This window comes from Saccoglossus kowalevskii, chromosome 19 (assembly GCF_978046115.1).
Source record: "Saccoglossus kowalevskii chromosome 19, keSacKowa6.1, whole genome shotgun sequence".
Classification (NCBI taxonomy): domain Eukaryota; kingdom Metazoa; phylum Hemichordata; class Enteropneusta; family Harrimaniidae; genus Saccoglossus; species Saccoglossus kowalevskii.
In genome coordinates this window covers 14,138,084-14,156,856 of record NC_140659.1, presented here as the reverse complement: position 1 = coordinate 14,156,856, position 18,773 = coordinate 14,138,084, and the positions used below count along the sequence as shown (strand labels likewise).

Sequence of the window (18,773 nt, the reverse complement as noted above, 5' to 3'; positions counted from 1 at the left end):
ACTATGGATACCAACTGTCAGAATCGCGACGGTTATCTGGTAATTAGTTCCAAATCACTGAGCCAAGTTCCGTCCAAAACTTCAAATAGGCCTAAACGATGACAGACATAACACAGCAATTCAGCTAATAATCAGCTAATTAAGTCGGTTAACAGATACGCAAAAACAAATTCATGACACATCCCTTCACCCAAACTGAGATTGTGCCTCCTGGCATTACACGTTCACAAATCAAAGACACCGTCCTCTACTCATCGTCATAGGGTTAAATACAATACTAAGAAAAGAAATAAATCAAAAAGAGTAAAACACACTAATTAAGTACAATGATTATAAAGTCTAAATACAATGGTTATAAAGTCACAAATATCAACGGTTATAAATCAAAAACAAGGGAAAGGCTACCAATCGACTCACTTTTCTCAAAACGGTTCGCTGAGGGTAACCCTTCGCTGCACTGTCTCTGTTACTAAGGTTACAAACTCTATATCAAAAGGTCAAAAAAAAACTAAGGCATGGCGGTGTAACCAAGCGATCTGCCAATCGCGGCCGTCGACAGCACGATCACGTGATTACCAGGGATGCATCTCTCGGTTAAAGCATTGCAAAGCCGTAACTAATAAACAATGAATAAAAAGCTATTAATCAAACTCCTGTCATATACGCTTATAAACTTCAACTGAACTCACAAGTCGTTAATCTAAACAAAAGTCATACGGCGTGGAAACAGAATGCAAAGACAAAGCTATCATAACACATTACTCCTCTGGCAAAAAGACGGGGGAAAAGGCAAAACGATAGAAACTACTGAGTTACATATAATCCTGTCAATCATGAACAAAAGCTTGCGTTATCAAACAATACATATATAAGCGCACCAAACTCCCATCTCAAAAAGACATTAAAAAAAAAACGTTACAAAGGTGCTATCAACTCAAAAAAGCGTCAGAAGTATTCCGGAAACAACACATAAACAAAAGCAACTCTTAAAACGTCGGTATCTCTGTACTCGACAAATCTCAAAACTCTTAAAACAAACACGTGGGGGCATCATTCCTCCCATCATATTCCGTACTCATAAACTCATTAAAACACCATAAAAATTCACAAAACTCCAAAACACTGTGTTGCAAATACTTGTCCACTGAGGTGCACTTAAATCGTTATAAAGGACCTCGCACGTCACTAAATATCAGTTTAAAACTAAGATCTGGGCGCTTACATAACATACAATTCGACATCACAAAAAAAAACCGGTAAAAACGATAGGAAAAGCAAGCAATACATTACATTACTGAGCAATAGGGTTAGGAATGTGGAAAAGAGTTCAACGTCCTTGAGTTACACAGTGTCAGTTACAGTGTCCAGCGAGCGGTTCTCTAAGCAAATAGCTAAAGTCAAAGTCTATAAGCGTCTCTTCTCTTGTCGCGTTAGTCCGGGTCGTTCTTTCTCTTCTTCCTGTCTTTAATGTCGCACAATTCTTAATTATACTGTCCTATACGATACTCGTCCTTCCGAAGGGGTTCAGAAGTCTTCATCTCTTCAGCGTCGTTCATCGGTGCCATACCGGTAAAGGTGTTAGTCGTCAAGCGCGGTTTCGTCTCTGCCATCGAGCTGTTAGTTCGGTTCACAAGAAAGACACACCTTCGCCATTTCACTTTTCTTCTCAGGATGTCAATGTGTGTTAAACACCTGCCCAGGGTTCTCACACCACGTATCAGGGGTAAAATCTTCTACCTGGGGTTCTCCACACTTGTCAGGGGGAATCTCGTCTCGTCTCTATATCTCGTCCCCTCGAGGTACGGGATCGGGAAAGTCACTTATACTTTACAGTCAAATAAGACACACGCAACGAAATACGTTTCAACTCTCGACTTAGTCGATCTGTGGAGCACTCTATAAGACACAGCGCCCTGGGGAAAAGTCCCCAAGACTCTCGCAAGGCTGACCCAAGACTCTTTTAGACTGCGTCAACACTCGCCCCAAGGCTCTCCAGGACTCACTCGACTCTCCAGGACTGCTCTCGACTGCGTCTATCGTGCTGTGCTCCCCAAGACCAACTCAAAACTCTCTTTATTCATTTTCAAAACTTTAACCAATTACAAAGCAGTAAAAAGACTCTAAGGCGTAACCTTCAATCATAAAACCAATCACACTAAGTACTGAATACGTCATATCTTTTGATTAATCATTCACTACATTAATAACTATGGATACCAACTGTCAGAATCGCGACGGTTATCTGGTAATTAGTTCCAAATCACTGAGCCAAGTTCCGTCCAAAACTTCAAATAGGCCTAAACGATGACAGACATAACACAGCAATTCAGCTAATAATCAGCTAATTAAGTCGGTTAACAGATACGCAAAAACAAATTCATGACATAACACCCATAACTATATAGTGTATACTATAATATAACATTAATGATGTTCTGTGATGAACTGGGTGCAATAATGTAATTATGTGTACTATTTGACCGTCTTTACGTAGGTCAATCACTTGGCACTTTTAAAATTATACTTTCGCAACGGTATAGTAATATAATGTATAATATATTTAAAACATATGCTTACGTTATTCTATTCACTTGATGAAGTAGAATATTCTCACGACATAATGACAGTTTGTAGAGCTAGGTGTGCGTAAGAAACGTATCTGTCATAAACTTCTGACATACTTCTCGTTTTATCTGTAAGAGAACATTATTCCTGTTTGAATGGTATAATTTGCTTATTTTATTCTTTACCACTGTAAGGCATCTCTCTTACATTAGTGTTCCATCTTGCCACGCTAATGTAACACCTCTGTTGAATCTTACTAATATCGTAATCTATTCACGCATACATCCAAAACAAGTCACACAAAGGTCGTAGAGGTGTCTATAGTCAGAAAAACGATGAAAAATTATTCTTATTATTTGTATACAACGACTTCTCTAATCGTCAAGATCGTTAAATTTATCAACTATGACGCTAAATCCTTATCTAGATTAAAAATATAATCCCACAAATTAAATGTGACCAGAACCATCTTAATTGTATACGGCCATGGACCTTTTCATAAAAAGCCTATTGCCTGGCTATTTTCTTTATTAGAAATTCGAGCTGATTCGGTGATTCGAGGATAGAGACCATATTGTAAATGTTCGAACATGCTTACTTATTGTTTATTACTATGGATACCCATAATGCTTTATGCAAATTGTCCTTGAGTTAGCATTTGCAAAATATGTGCATAAGATATTCGTGACTCACTTTGCTACCCTATCTTGTTGTTTTTTCAAATAACACGTGTTTTCGTATGGCTTCGCATTGCAGTGCCGTGACGTTTTACATAACAACTACGTTATATCTGAAGTGCCGTCATACGTGTGTGTATGTATGCATGCGTAGATAGATATCATTAGTCATAATACTTGGTTACGGCAGAAATCATCTGTTATCCAAATTCATTCACTGCCTAGCAATATATCAAGATCTCCTCAAATGACCCGATGCATCAGTTCGTTACACGACAAGTCGATTAATTATATACAATAGAGGTTATTATATGTGTCATATGAAATATTGTTAAGAAAATGATTGGTCTGTGATTTATATCAGCGCGGGTACACGTGACTTGTCAGGGAACACGAATAGGTGAATAATATAATTCAATAGAACATGGATAAACTAACATTAGTCCGAGTTAACTCAATAATGGTTTAGAACTTTTGATTGAACCACGATCAGATTAAATTTTTGTGACGTTTTTGTTCAAAATACATCAGTGAAATTATAGTTGACACTAACATGATTACTAGGCGTGTTTCCCGTAATGTAGTATAATTGTGAAAATTAAATTATACCATATCATGGAACCGATGAATTACACATTTAAATATTCAATAGTTATACGTTGTTATAGTTTCGTTTATATATCAAATTTATATTGCCAATTAATCATGGCACTTAGTACCAAGCATATTGCCATGTTTACAACTTCGAATCAAAGGACAAAGAATTAATAGTTATTATTATACATCTTTCACCGTGACGCCATAAGTTACAGCGTGCCGTAATTTTGCGGTATTTTACGGGGCATTTTCATCCTACCATATTAGGAAATGCGAATTCCAAATATGGAATGATTACGCGCCTTTAGCGTCCTCAGAGTTTGACCGGACTCCATACAAAGAAGTTCGCTGATTCTGTTCTAAACTTTTTAGATTTCGGCATTCCCATGATGTATCCTCAGTAGGAAATGATGTATAATAATAAGGTTATTACGAAGATACGTCAAAGTATGCACTCAGACAGTACGCTGTCGCATCGACCGACGCGCACTGCTGCTGTACTGTCTTCGTGCATACTTTGAGACTTTGAGTGCATGACTTGAGAAGTCGTAGTATTTTAGTTGTGTAAAGTACGTTGATGTCATTATTAAACAGCAATTTGACAAACGCACCGTGACGGTATCTGTAACACCCACATACGCTGTTAGTTTAAAATAAATATCATGAAGTCGTGAATTTGTTTTATTAACAATTATAAATATTTATAAAACTTTCCGAAATATCATCGCGCTTTATTTCTTTGGTGGTAGAAATCATTTAGTAACTCCCGTCACCCACGGGTTATTGTGGGGTTAAATTAAATGTGTTAAATTACAGTGATTCGCTTGATAATATAGTGGTATCATCATTTAGTGCCAAATTGCAAAAGCGAGCCAGTGTTAAAGGAGAAGTTCACGGATCATAGTGAAGTTGTATACGGGTGGTATTCATCCTATAAGGCTTGTGATTGGTCAATTTGTTGTTTTCAGTCGCCATTTGAAATTTATAAACATTCATAAATATTTTATATACAAAATCACGATTTCATGAAACCTGGTGTATATCAGCAAATACATATTTTCGAATGGAGTAAGCATGCTGCTGTTGTTTGTCAAACCGAAATATACAGCAAGATATGTAGATGGTGTAGGTTTCAATCACGCGTCGTTTTATTGGGTGATGTTGAGGTGTAGCTGATAACCAGAGGGATATGACAGGCGTTGGGGAAAGTTTGAAAATCATAATGCGACATTGCCAAAAGTTTCTTTTGTGGGATTTGTAGTTTGGTCAATGTATGTTTTAGGCGGTTAATTAAGAGCGAAGTATTCATCACATTCAACTGACAGCAAATTCTATTTGTAATGTTTGCCATGAGTTCGTTTTTACTGTGACAATTAATGGCTTAAATCACCAAATAAATAGAAAGAGCCAACACTGTTTAGTCGCCTTGTCAGATATGCTAAGATGCCAATAACGTATTCTATTATGTATGACATATACGTTTTATTGAACATTCAAGAGAAACATTGATGAATGAAACTTTAAAGAACAGGTCTCTGGACAGTTGTATTTGATAATCTAATAACAGATTCGACATATCAAAAAAAATAATACTCTTTGATTGATTATCAGTTAAATATCATGGGATTAGTGAGAGAGACAGAATCGGCGCTTGATTGATTACCATGAAGAAAATATGTAGGTTAATTCAGGCGTGTATTGCTCATGTTTTTAGTTCGAATTCTTGGTCCGTTCATATTTTTTCTAGTTGTAATAATTAGGGGATTTTTTCCTGCGATTTCGATACGTATCACAAGACAAACACGCAATTCTATACGCACAGACATGCACTCCATCTATCTGAAACACATTAGTGTACTGTGCAATAATATCTTTGCAGCGAGACATTGATTATCACTTGAGAGTCAGTCATAGTGATGAGATAATTGCAATTACTTTGTGACGCATGACAGATGGCTCTTATATCTCGTCGGAAGTCAAAATCGATTAAACGGTTTATGTTCTATATTTTTGGTGTACTTCATATTTTCAAACAGAAATAAACAAATGAGACAAAATGACCTCAATAATTCCAAATGAATATGCATAAGATATATTCTTAGAACGTACTCATAATCTATATAACTGGGAAGGAAGGTTACACTCAAACAGAAATTATTTTTCAAAATTACTCTTTACATGTAATCATCATAAATATACTCACCCAACTCAAGTAACTTTGTTTTACCTAATTATCTATTCCAGATACGTGTTTTATAGGCACGACATTAGCTAACAACTTAGTGATTATTAGTGTATTGGTAATATGTTATATTATGTATAAATGTAGTCTTAAGATATCGCAGAATGTAATAAAAAGTGATTTTAAAATATCAAAAAAACATGACTTACTTCCTTGTTTATGTTTTGAATTTAGTTGGTTAGCGTGTTTCAAACTCAAATATCGACCGAAGTTTGTGTCCAACAGATTTGAAATTTTCACACTATGTAGTGTAGATGGGGTTACTCTAAACAAATGTCCATTCTTTTTTATACTGTGTTTTGTTTTCATACAAATACTAAGAAGTATTAAATACTTGAGCAGTTCCAATTACGTGGTCTGTTCGATACGATGATATACGTAAACAAAACACCCTATCAACAATCTTGAAGTAAAATGAAGTAAGTAAAGTAATTACTAAAGTTCGAAGAAAGTTGCGCATACTAAAGTAAAGTAAAAATAAAGTAGTTATAACTCTCACATAAACACATTAATTTCGTGTACATGCTATCATCTGTAAATATGAGATTTGAATACCAGCTGATTATTCAGTATCCTTTTTGTCTGCAGGTTTAGCGAGATGATGGAACTACGCCCTCCAGTGGTCACTGTTGCGATTATTTTTGCAATGCTGTATCGACGTTGGCTGACAACCAGAAAATGGAAAGTCAACAGCTTCGGAATTGTGGATACTTTCGTTTTCCTGTGTACAGTGTGTCATTGCGGTCTTGCAGGGAACATTGTGAAACATATCGCAGATGAATTTGCGCGCCGAACTCAAGGCACCTGAATATGTGGATAAACCAAGCACAAATGAACGCATTATTCTGGTTGTTTCATACATTCAAAAGTTCATGTAAAAACGAGTTACATTAGATCGGCGTTTGTGAAATCCATATCTAGGAAGCAATAACAACATTGTTAGGTCAATTTTTCAACCCCTCTCCCGGCACAACTCATCGAACTTGAAATCATTGGTTCGATTAATGAGTGTTGTTCTTCAAAAAATGTCCCATTTAAATAGTAAGGTGAAAGTTCTACTGGAGAACAGTAACACAATAATAAATATGTATTATTAGGAACTAGTAAACATGCATTGTTTAGAACAAAACAACTTGTAAACAGGTATTGTTTCGATGAAGAAAGTGTATTTCCCCAGTGAAAGCCGGGGTATTTAAAACCGAAATTGTCATCTAAATGTAAGGCCGTCGCTGATTGGCTGCTGAGCTGGAATGCCAATTTTTAGTTTCAAATACTCCAGGAAAGTGTTCTAGGTTCTTCGTGTAATTAGGTGTTCGTATGCAAGGGAATTTTCCACACAAAAACGACGAATTCGACCGAATTTTGTTATCGGTTGGCTTAATATAACACCAACGGACCGTATTTTTGTGAAAAATTGGTATTTTTGCCCTGATTTGTGGGAATCTGAAAACGCGTTTTACAACTTGTCTCTTATTTAGTTTTATGCGTCATTCAAGATGGCGGCCCCCATATAGTAAATATCGTATTTATTTTATTATCACGTGTGCGCCAGCTGACTGTGGTAACATGCAAATACTTCTGATTGGATATTTTGCACTCACTTAATATGTGCATTTCCAATTTCTAGAAATCGATTGCAAATATGCATTTACTATTAAATTATTATTATGGAATTATTATTTCTTTTGACAGACAAGTCTGCCCCTAGTACTATTACCCTACCCATAGCAACATAGTTCAACAGCATGTCAGATGCAAGCCAATCATTGCTGGTTTTAGATGTATTTATCAATGTTCTCATTTATTTATCTTTATTGTCTTGACTGTAAATCCTTTTCTGAATTTGGTTTGTTTTTGTAAATATTGTTATAGAGTGTTGACCCTCATAAATTCAAGTTATTATATGAAATTATCAAACTTTACATTTAAAAATATACAATGAATTGATTTTTCAGAATAATTTTGTTTTGCAGAGCAACATAATGGTATTTAATTGAAGTTTGGTTTAATTTGAGTTCAGTATTCGGCATTAGTTTCCACCGCAATGATTATCAGGCGTTGAAAATGCCCGGATGTCCGCCCGAGAATAATCATTGTCAATTGAGTCGGGTGGTCATCAAAGACAACGTCTATAGCAAGGAACTAGAAAAATCCAGCATTACGTTCTTGACCAAATATATTTATACTTGGAAAGTACATTCTATTTGTGGATAAATTGACTGTGGATGTTTTCCTAGTCACCACATATGCATAGCAGTACAGTTCAACAGCTTATCAGCGGCAAACGTTTGCTTGCATCTTTATTTGTTATTGCAGTTATTAGTTCTGCACACAATTACAGATTTCAATTTGTAGACAAGGCCAATATTATTTTCACTTTTCAATGCAGAGAAAATCAACACTGTACAGTGGCAGTAAGTTATAATGATATAGATAGCATATCACAATTAAAACTTGTACGTAATAGTCGCTAAAATTTCTTTGAGATCACGTTACCCCCTCAAATAGTGTTCCATTCAATCCTGTCGTTGCATCCACTGTTCCAAAAATCATGGTAGCATATTGACCGTAGGATCAGTGGACGTGACACTATCTGAGGGCAAAAACTCTCTTTCAACGAGATGTCGGATGTCATTTGCGTCTAAAGTAGATTATAAATACAGTATTATTAACATTACCACGGAGCATGCGTATTTAGAAGAAAGCAGGTTTCTAGTATTGGAACTGTATTGCTAATAGGGTAATTTAATATGTAAAGTAACTGCTCAATTGTAATGCATGAGGACTGTAATCAACTTTATAATCAGTTATTTGCCGCTTACTCGTTTTAACAATATGTTGAATTAAATTAAATTGGATTACAAACAAAGATAAAAGATTTACCATATTTTATATGTTTATTTCACTTTCTCAATGTATTGCTTGGTTCACTCATATATTTGCTTTGTCGTAATAGAAATAAATAAACTAACATATTTAAAATAATATAAAAACCTCCAACTTAATTTCATTCAGAAACATGAATATTCATTATTCAAAAATAATAAAGCACCAATACATCTGCATACAAAATGTGAGGATGTAAAGAGGGGTACCAATACGGCCAGACGCATGAGAAATGTTAGCGAGCTGCTGTCATATATAAAATACAATTAAAAGGGGACATATACTTTTATGGCAACTTCCAAAGGAGTATTAGTGAAGGTGTATTTCATAAGTAATCAATAAAATAAATATCATTGATATCAAACAATGATATGATTTGACACAATGCTGATTGCTCAAAAAAATTACATATTTAATGGTTTGGACACATTTTGGTTCGAAAGGGCAAGAGAATCTGGTTACTTGTTTGAAAAACAGTTGACTAATGTGTGATCCTCATTTTTAGCGAGTTCAATGTCTATTCGGACGACAATATACAATCAATTTATAATGGACGGAAATATAGTAATAATTTTGCATTGTTTCAAAGTAAACCCATCCACTGAATAATTGTTGGAATGGCTCCACAGTGACATTAGTATTCCTTTGATGCGTTGAACTCCGCCCAGCTGGCTTACGCCTCAGATACACCACTTGTTTTATAATAGTTGTTTTTTATTTCTTCAGGACTGGGCTCATTGGGAGCAGGTGTAATCTGATTTTTTGTTGAATATACAGGCTTTGGATCCCTGAAAAGTAAGTATACTTCAGTAAACAATGACATTTTTTTGTCTGGGTAAGTCGACGATTAATAACTTAATAACAGTATTTCAACTGAGACGTCTACAATACATGAACTGAATTACTTACATTGCGTCTTGTTTAATGTTATACACGCAGAACAATAAAATACATAGACCAACAACAGCCACTACGATTAATGCAGTCATGCCGCCAATGTACGTCCCCGACATTGTATCTGGCTCTGGTGTAACTGTTACCTGTAAATACCCAACAGTTTGCGTTAGTTAGGTTAGCACAAGTACAGCTATGGCATTAGCTTCGAGGTGAATTTAACGCGTAAAATATAAGAATATATGAAATGTATTTCAAAGTTTTTCAAACATTAATGCTAGTTGTTATTAAATACATCACAGTAAGAGGAGCATCCATCTATTCGAAATATTTGGCCACGTACCGATGGTCACGCGGTACGTGAATTGTATACCCATACACTTATAATCGTCAAGCGCATATATTAACAAAGAAGAGTTAAAATGTTCGTATAATAAACATATTGTTTTAATATACTAATATGAAAGAAATAAGATTGCTTAAAGAATTGTTTGTTTTTTTTCAAATTTATTGTTATCAATAACTGAACATACAATCTGATACGATCATCAATTCGTGCAACTGATTATCAAATAAATTATCGACATGAACACACAGAATAAAGACTATGTATGGTTCAAATGCAATGATTTAATGGCGGAATTATACAAAACAATAATGACATATTCACTCACAATTATACCCGGGATTATCTTTAATTCTACCACTGTTGTGGTCGACCTCTCTGTAATGACTTGTGTTGGGTCGATTTCAATCGCCTGTAAAACAAAATTATAATCTCGATTCTATCTGCATCGAATAACGCGGATGCCGATTCGAAACGCCCCGTAAGTTAGTGTAGTTTATGTTAATTTAATTAGTTACGGTATTTCATAATCAAAACTTGAATATTATGGTGATGTAATCGGAACTATTTTTCAGCGGTCTCGCACGAAGCTGTAGCAAACTACGTGATTTTCGGAGGATCTCACTTATTTGTTGCAAACGGAAAACCGCCGAGAATGCATCGTGTATATGTGTCCACGCGTAGTTTTTATATTGTAAGAAACCCATTACGTGCTCACCATAACTGTTAAATTGGTTGGTCCATGGTTTTCTTCACTAAGTTCACGTGACACGTAGATTTCCCCAGTTAACGATGAAATACCAAAGCAATTGCTCTCGTCTGTCGCTAATAGATTTAACAAAATATTTTAAACACTAATATTGCTTCATGCACACTAACACACGAAAAGATTATAACAGATTTGAGACATGGGAATTTTAAACTACATTTCACAAAATTACATCACAGTCCCTCAACGTCGGAACTTTCAAGCATGTGTACCATCTTCGCTGGTTCCCGGCGTCCTTTGCGAATGTCAGGTAGGACGCAGGTAACTAGTAATCGCCATATTGTTCCATTTGGGCCGGTTTTCCGGCCGGAAGGAACGCGACTGGGTGACGTAATTTGAAAACATTCCAAGTTCCGTTTTGCGTAAACGTGTCTGTAATGCTACAATAAAGCCATGCTCATACATACTGCCTGCTTAGATTTACAGATTTGATATGTTCTGTGCAAATTTATAACAAAAGAAACAATTCTTTTTATTCGCCCAACTTTCGAAAGCAAAAGGAAACCCCTGAACGGCCACGATCGTAAGCGCTGACGTCAGGTAACTAAGGGAAATGGAACAAGCAACGAGAAAGTGATGTACCAATCAGAATGCCGGAACCGTTACTAGTTACCGGCCTCTTGTGGCTTGGTACGCCATGACACTTGAGGCGGGAACCAGCCAAGTGTACCATCCAGGTAAAATAATAACTTACTGTTGAGCAACATATAAGCAATTTCATTATGATTACTCCTGTCACCGTCACGTGCTGAGACTGCTATCACAGTGGAGTTCTTGACATTAGAAATAATATATAATAACATTAGAGTGATGTATAACTAGAGTGCATCTGTGGTGAATTGATAACATAACACTGTATCATTATCAGCAATTATATAAAATGTAGTATTTAAAAAAAGTAAACATGAGACCGGTAAAAAGGTAAGTGATCAAATTGGGAAAATAATAAAATCGAAGTCAAGTTATGACTCTCGCACCTCGCATAGGGAAGATTGTGACTTTGATAATATTTTTGCTTACAATCTGCGATAATGCAGATCTTTTATTACAGCGAATTTATGATTTTAATTTAGATATGCAAATCAAATTATTTTTTGATTTGGTCGTATTGCTTAAATGAACATAGGTTTGTCCAACTTGAATTCGAGTATATAACGTTAGCCCTATGGTCGTTGCATCCCAGAGCCTTAGAGACACATCTCGGCCACGTGTTTGTGCATTATTTTTACTCGCGCGTGAAGTAAACAACACAAACATACCACTGATGTGAAATCATAAACCAGGCTTCGATAAGGCTCATTAAGCCAATATGGCGGCGTGTCTTGGACATCGATAACGCTAATCATTATCCTAGCAGTGCTTGACAGAGTTTCTGGGTCTGATCCTTGGTCCTGTGAAACAGAATAACATCAACAAGATTTGGACCAATACAGAAACTGAAAATACCAAGCAAAATGGTCGAATTGGCTTTTTTATAGTTTGTTGGTGCATTTGTTTCTATGACGTCATCTTTATATTTCATTTTGATGAAATATTTGTAATACAAATATCATTATGTATTCATGTTAACGACTTACATATGTAATACTATTTGCTCATTATATTAGTATTCTCCCATAATTCATTGCTTGTATGCGCAGTAATTTGCGTTTTATAGGAATTGTACGTACTTTTGCTGTCACAGTGATTTCGTGACCAATGTCCAGCTCATAGTCCATACTGCTATTCAATACAATATCACAGTAGGCATGTCCGTTGCTGTTTACAATATTACCAATACTAAATAAGTATTCATCTTCCTGTCAATGTAGAGATATGCATTTGATATTTGATTTGATTTGATTTTATCTTATCTTAATCTAACCTAACTGTAATTTTTTTGTTCAAGTAAATTCACCGCCGATAATGCAAATAATTCTGTTTGTTTGGCAACATTACAATGTATTTTGATTTTGTGTCGATTTCCGTTCCCAGCCCATATGTTCAAAAGTTCTTTTTATATATATGTGAGAAACATGACAGTATAATAGTAGGTCATAAGGTTACTCTTCATTAGTCCCTCTTACATAACTGACCTCGAAGATATTAATTGATTAAGTAAATATGATTACTTACATATTCCAACGAGAAGACCATTTGTGAATTGGAACCAGAATCAGCGTCACTTGCATATACTCTGTATATTACGTCTCCTACAGTTGTGTTCTAGTAAAGAAGGGTAGTTCAGTGTAAATTAATTCGTGATTCGTTAATCGTGTGCTCTGATTGTCTGGTCGAATGAATACATCAATGGGTCTTTGCTCATTGCTTGAGTGGTTCATTTATTCATTCTTTCGTTCTCCCTTTCATTCAATAGTTCAATTGATTGGCTGATTGATTCATTCATTCACTCATTCGTCTGTTCATTCATTCATTAGTTTCTCCTTGATTGATTGATTGATTGATTGATTGATTGATTGATTGATTGATTGATTGATTGATTGATTGTTTGATTGATTGATTGTTTGATTCATTTATCGACTACCACAGCTCACCTCATACAGCTCCGTGTTGTACGGTACCCCTACAAAGATGGGTGCGTTGTCATTGACGTCGATCAAATATACTTTAATATCAGTTTCCACCTGTCGAACAACAAATGCGTTTGAAAACAAAGTTACAATCAAACATTAGGCCCATCCATAACTGTTGATGTTAGGCGAAAGTTTATATATTAGTATATGTTTTATTTATTAATGTATGCTAAGTAAAATAAAATGCCCTACTACGATAATTGCAATATGATACTTTGAAAACTTTATATTTTTCAAGCAAATCTCGGTCGTCGAATATATTAAATTAAATTCTTAAGATAATTAAATTTTGAGAATGAATTATGAAAATATTGAGATGTTTTCTGTAAGAAACATTTTATTTTATCAACTAAGTCGCTCATAGCATTACGACATGTTTCGTTATGTATTTTTCAACAATCAAGTTATTGTTTGACAATATTTTTATATATATTTGATGATTAATGTGATGATTTAATCTATTAAGCGATTAGTGTATTCCGAACGTTCCTAAGTAAAAGCTTGGATCTGCGTATGTTGTCTGAACGTCGACATTTTTACTATGTAGAAACGCTCTAATTGTACTAATGTACCATTCCAAACGCCCTGTTATATTCACAGCAACTGTTTTTTTTGTTTTATCCAAACTGCGTAACTGTTTTAGACAAAGTGCTAAACATTTACCATTTTGTTCGAGCTTGCAAAAATGTGTGTTAATTAATTTCAACTTGAAATTCACAATTTCAAAACCAATTCATACTCAGCTCTCAGTACTCAGTGGCGCGTGATACATACATACCTAGTGCTTATGGGCGCATTTATTTGTGTACTTTTTAAAAATAACTTAATAATTTTATAAGATATTTCTGTATTACATACAAATAAATATTTGTTCTATTAAAAGTGCATCTCTAATAGAATTCATTTATTATGGCTGTTTATTATACAATAAGTACCGCATATAAACTACGATAATGCATACTATAGTACGAACAAATAACATTGTTTGTGACGTTGAATGACAAGATCCGAGTGGATAGTACCTACGTCATTTCCGGATCCTCCATTTACGTCATAGTCACGTAAACGCCATGTTACTTCAATCTCAGTCACATCCTATAAATATGAAAAAAAAACACCAAAACATGAGTATGAATATCAATACATCTCCAGCACAACAGTAATGAGCGCAGGGTCACCCAGTCATATGTGTTGTTTATCGTTGTCATGACGATCGTCTTCTTAATGATCATGCGAAAACTATACTTTAACTTAAATACCGCAGTAACACGGTAACCAATTTATTTGACGCTACATTCCGTTAACATGTTATGACTGACGTATTAGTATTAACACTACATTTATACTACATGTTATGGTTACTCTGTTATTCAATTATTCACTTCCATCTCGAAATAGACATGATCTTTGATTGTTGACACTAGTGGAGCTAAAATTTATTATTTGTTTTATATAATAATCATTCAGTTGTCCAGGTGACGTTTACAAGTCCTACCTACTAAAACCTAATGTTTATTTTTATTTTATTTTATGTTATTCGTTACTCTTCCAACTAGCAAAAAGCCCAATTAGAGAAACATCTCTTACAACTGAATAATATATGACAAAACAAAATTACTTCAGTAATATCATAGCAAAAATACTAGTAAAATAAGTTGAACAATTTGTTTTTAAAATTTAAGAGGGTTTCCGGCGTTATTAACAACGCTATTAAAAAGCCAACACAAAAGGAGATTTAAAATAGACGTTCCTTCATAGAACCCAAAACATATACGACGAGTAGTACATGTTTTACAACTTTTGAATTTATAATATTAGGTCTAGATTATGTCTACGAGATTAAAGTGTAGGAATGCTAAAATGTTAGCATAAATCGATTTACATATTAGATTGGTAAGGTACTTGAACTTTCTAGAACTTTATAGCATAACTATTTGATAAATTTAATTTCTACCCTTTCAAGTTTGGCTATTAAGTATGTCTGCGATGGTGACATGTTTAATCTGATGTACACTCATTCGGTAATTTTCAAGACCACTGGCGGATCCAGAAATTTGGTAAGGGGGACATGCGTTTCTATTTACGTGGCCGAAGTAGACATCCGGTGGACTGGGTTTGTCAATTGATTTATCATTTTTTTGCGGGCTGAAGAGGGGGGCACCTCCCCTGAATCCGCGCGTGACTCGGTATCTCGTGAATTGAACACATACGAGCAAATGTTTAACACGCAGCTTACATGTGAACCACTGATTATAATTAAGCTGTCCGATGAAATTCCCATATTGCCATATATGTTAGCATATACATACTATACATTATATCAGCTATATATTAAGTGATTGGGCACCAAAATAAAGGTGCCCCGTACCCTGCATGAGTATGCCATAGAAACAATGGGGTGTCTAGAGCCATTTACCGATGTGATATCAGACATACCAATCCGCATCGTATACATCTCGTACCTCATAGTCAAGTTGTTCAACTAACATGACCTCTGCATGTGTACAATTTGTGTTGGGTAGACCGAAGTATTCTTCACCTTCCAAGATTTCAAAATATACACAACTGCCCTCTGGGTCATATGCTATTAATGTGTAAATAATCTCGCCTGAAATGTAACCAAATTAGTGTTGTATTCAGATATAAAGTTATGAACCTCGACAAAAACATATTACGTCACAATCACAATCAGTCACAATCTTTGATAGAAATTAACGCCGTCCAAGAATATATAACCGGTAGTTTTGAAAACCACCAAGTCCTTGATCAGATTTGTTCTAGCATAATAAGTTGTCTGTAAAACAAAAATGGCGGGGTTTCTAACTGCCAAAGAGGGCGCATTTAATTACGCACTCAAAATGTCTTCTAAAGTACAGCAGTGAGGCGATTGCCAAATAAACGAACCATGGATGGCATGCGCACATGTCATTCTTTACTTGTTCAGTTTCTTTTTGACATACAAAAGTAACAGTAACACGGGTCACTGGCATCAACACTTCTCATAATTATGGTTTCTAGAATCGTACTATCTTATAAATGAACAGTCAACTGATCCACCAACATGACATCACGAAGATGATGTTTAAAAAATTTTATAAATGAAATTTGTTTGAGTGCGGGACACGTTCTTATCGACTGTGTGTGTTATTAAATTTAAAGGGCGGACTGTGGCCCACCAATACTATTGTTATTGCACAAGCACTGACTTACCAAGAGGTATATCTTCCCTAAATCTCTCTAAATCCATATCATAATACTTGGTTGGCGAAGAGCCAGGTATCTCCACGAACGAAGGTGGTAGGTTCGCCAACACTGTCAGAAAAAAAACATAGGAGCAGAAACAATCAATTTAACTTAGAGCTGGTTGGGACGCAAATATCATAACACAGTAAAACAATCAGGACTGTTCATGTTCCGCGTGATGCGGGCTTAGAGAGTTAGCTCTGATTTTTGTTGAGAATGGTAATGTTCGGCTGAGTTGGACAGATTTGTTTTCAAGAGCTTCAGGCGTCATTACTGTCCGACTCCGAAACGCCCGTCTCAGTACTTTAGAAGGTTATCTTTTGCTAAAATCCGGGTAGAGGGCTAACACATGACTAGAGGGCTTTTCATTACCAAAGCCAGGTAGATGGAAGTTTTCTAGGTAAAGTTATACGAATACTAGAAAGTTATGATAATCTGCCACAAGAACAACTTACAACCTTGAAAGTAAAAATACAACTAAACATTTTGATATAATGTAGGGCTACTGTACTCTTGACTACACGCCCACATCGACTGAATTGGGCTGAACATGTCACACATACTTCATTGTTTCTGTCCACGTGGGTAAATCCAAAATACGTTCGTATACGACAATACTGCTTAAGATGTTAAGGTTTAAATGTTCTCCGTCGGTAAAAACATTTTCGGAATTAGTCAGTGTCTTAACGTATTATGTTATAATAATAACGTGCGTATTTCACCATAAAACGTAAAGTCTGATTTGACTATTGTTTACGAGTTATACTCACGTAGATTATTAACTCGGCAATAATCAGTGCGCCACAACGTGTGCGCGGTTTAAGGTCAGATTATTGCGTTGTCTGGGCAACATATGTCAAGCATTGAAATGTAACTGTAAAGGTGAATCCCCGCAATAGGATCAAACCATTGCGTAAACATTGCGCATAAACACTGTATTCATGTTGGAAAGATAAGTTCTCCTTTGAAAAAAATAACGTCCTACCCGATGTGTTCACCCGGTTGCCGGGCCACAAACCGGGGTCACATAGTCAGGGACACTCGTATCCCATACCTGATAAACGCGATCGGTATTGATATATCGTATAGATACGAATACAATAATGTTTTGCCATTCCAACGTGAAAACATCATAGCTATATACAATTCATAGTCCTGGCGGGAGACAAATACTTGTCAAGTATTTTATAGTATATATTTTATAGTAGGTCTTTTTTGTATATGACCAGTAACAAATATATGTTATTTTAATAGTTTGAAATTGTATATGTATGACTAACACATATCTACCTCACCGCCATATTTTCAGTTTAATTATTATTTACTATGATCGGTAACTTGGTCTAAGATGCTGTAATGGCGGAGATGCCTTTGTAGCGATCTATTTCATTATACTTGACATATGATTGCGAGAACGTTGGAGAGCACGGACACGTAATGATGTTGAAATAAGGTACTAGTTCTAATCAACCATCGCCTACGCGTGACCAGACTGTGAGTATGTACTATGGCAGTATCGCTAACGGGATAAACTATCTCCAAAACTTGAAACAATCATACATAGAAGTATCTCGAGAAAATATTGGATTTTTTGTTATTTTATAGTTGATCACAAACGAGACAGCATAATAACCGATCGGTGCACGTGACTACGGTGATAAAGCAAACTGCATGTTGCGTCACGAATGGCATTAAATACAGACAGTTATTGTTGCGTTACTCACCAACTTGCTGTTGCAGACCGATACATACAAAGAATGCCCAGTGTATGTAGCATTTCCAGACGTTGATGCACGTCATAGCGAATATAGTCGGTGTAACTTTTGTTCCCAATACAGGCCCGCTAGTTCGCTAAATTGTCATTACTATGGTGCCTTCATATGGTGAAGACATACAAAGATTCCGACCAGTCGTCGCCGGCAATTATCTGTCCAACTAGGTATTTCGTGAAATTATGTCAGAGTATTCTTAATCAAGCAGA

At 35.6% G+C, this 18,773-nt stretch overlaps 1 protein-coding gene across 1 annotated transcript; it reads right to left on the bottom strand.

Moving 5' to 3' along the window:
• Nucleotides 1-9,640: 9,640 nt before the first annotated feature.
• On the bottom strand, nucleotides 9,641-18,592 carry LOC146730304 (cadherin-related family member 1a-like). Its single transcript, XM_085493710.1, has 13 exons — nucleotides 18,517-18,592; nucleotides 16,760-16,861; nucleotides 16,012-16,157; nucleotides 14,576-14,644; nucleotides 13,511-13,600; nucleotides 13,092-13,181; nucleotides 12,647-12,775; nucleotides 12,236-12,367; nucleotides 11,671-11,749; nucleotides 10,926-11,032; nucleotides 10,536-10,619; nucleotides 9,877-10,007; nucleotides 9,641-9,755 (listed from the first exon to the last, which is right to left on the bottom strand). The coding sequence occupies exons 1-13, from the start codon at nucleotides 18,590-18,592 to the stop codon at nucleotides 9,641-9,643; spliced, it is 1,350 nt and encodes a 449-aa protein (XP_085349836.1).
• Between the last annotated feature and the right edge of the window lie 181 nt (nucleotides 18,593-18,773).

Coding starts and splice junctions, on each gene's coding strand:
- LOC146730304 (XM_085493710.1), bottom strand. CDS start 18,592: ATGACGTGCATCAACGTCTGGAAATGCTACATACACTGGGCATTCTTT. Junction 12,776..13,091: donor TGGTCTTCTCGTTGGAATAT/GTAAGTAATCAT, acceptor CTACATTGACAG/GAAGATGAATACTTATTTAG. Junction 12,368..12,646: donor AAATCACTGTGACAGCAAAA/GTACGTACAATT, acceptor TCTGTTTCACAG/GACCAAGGATCAGACCCAGA.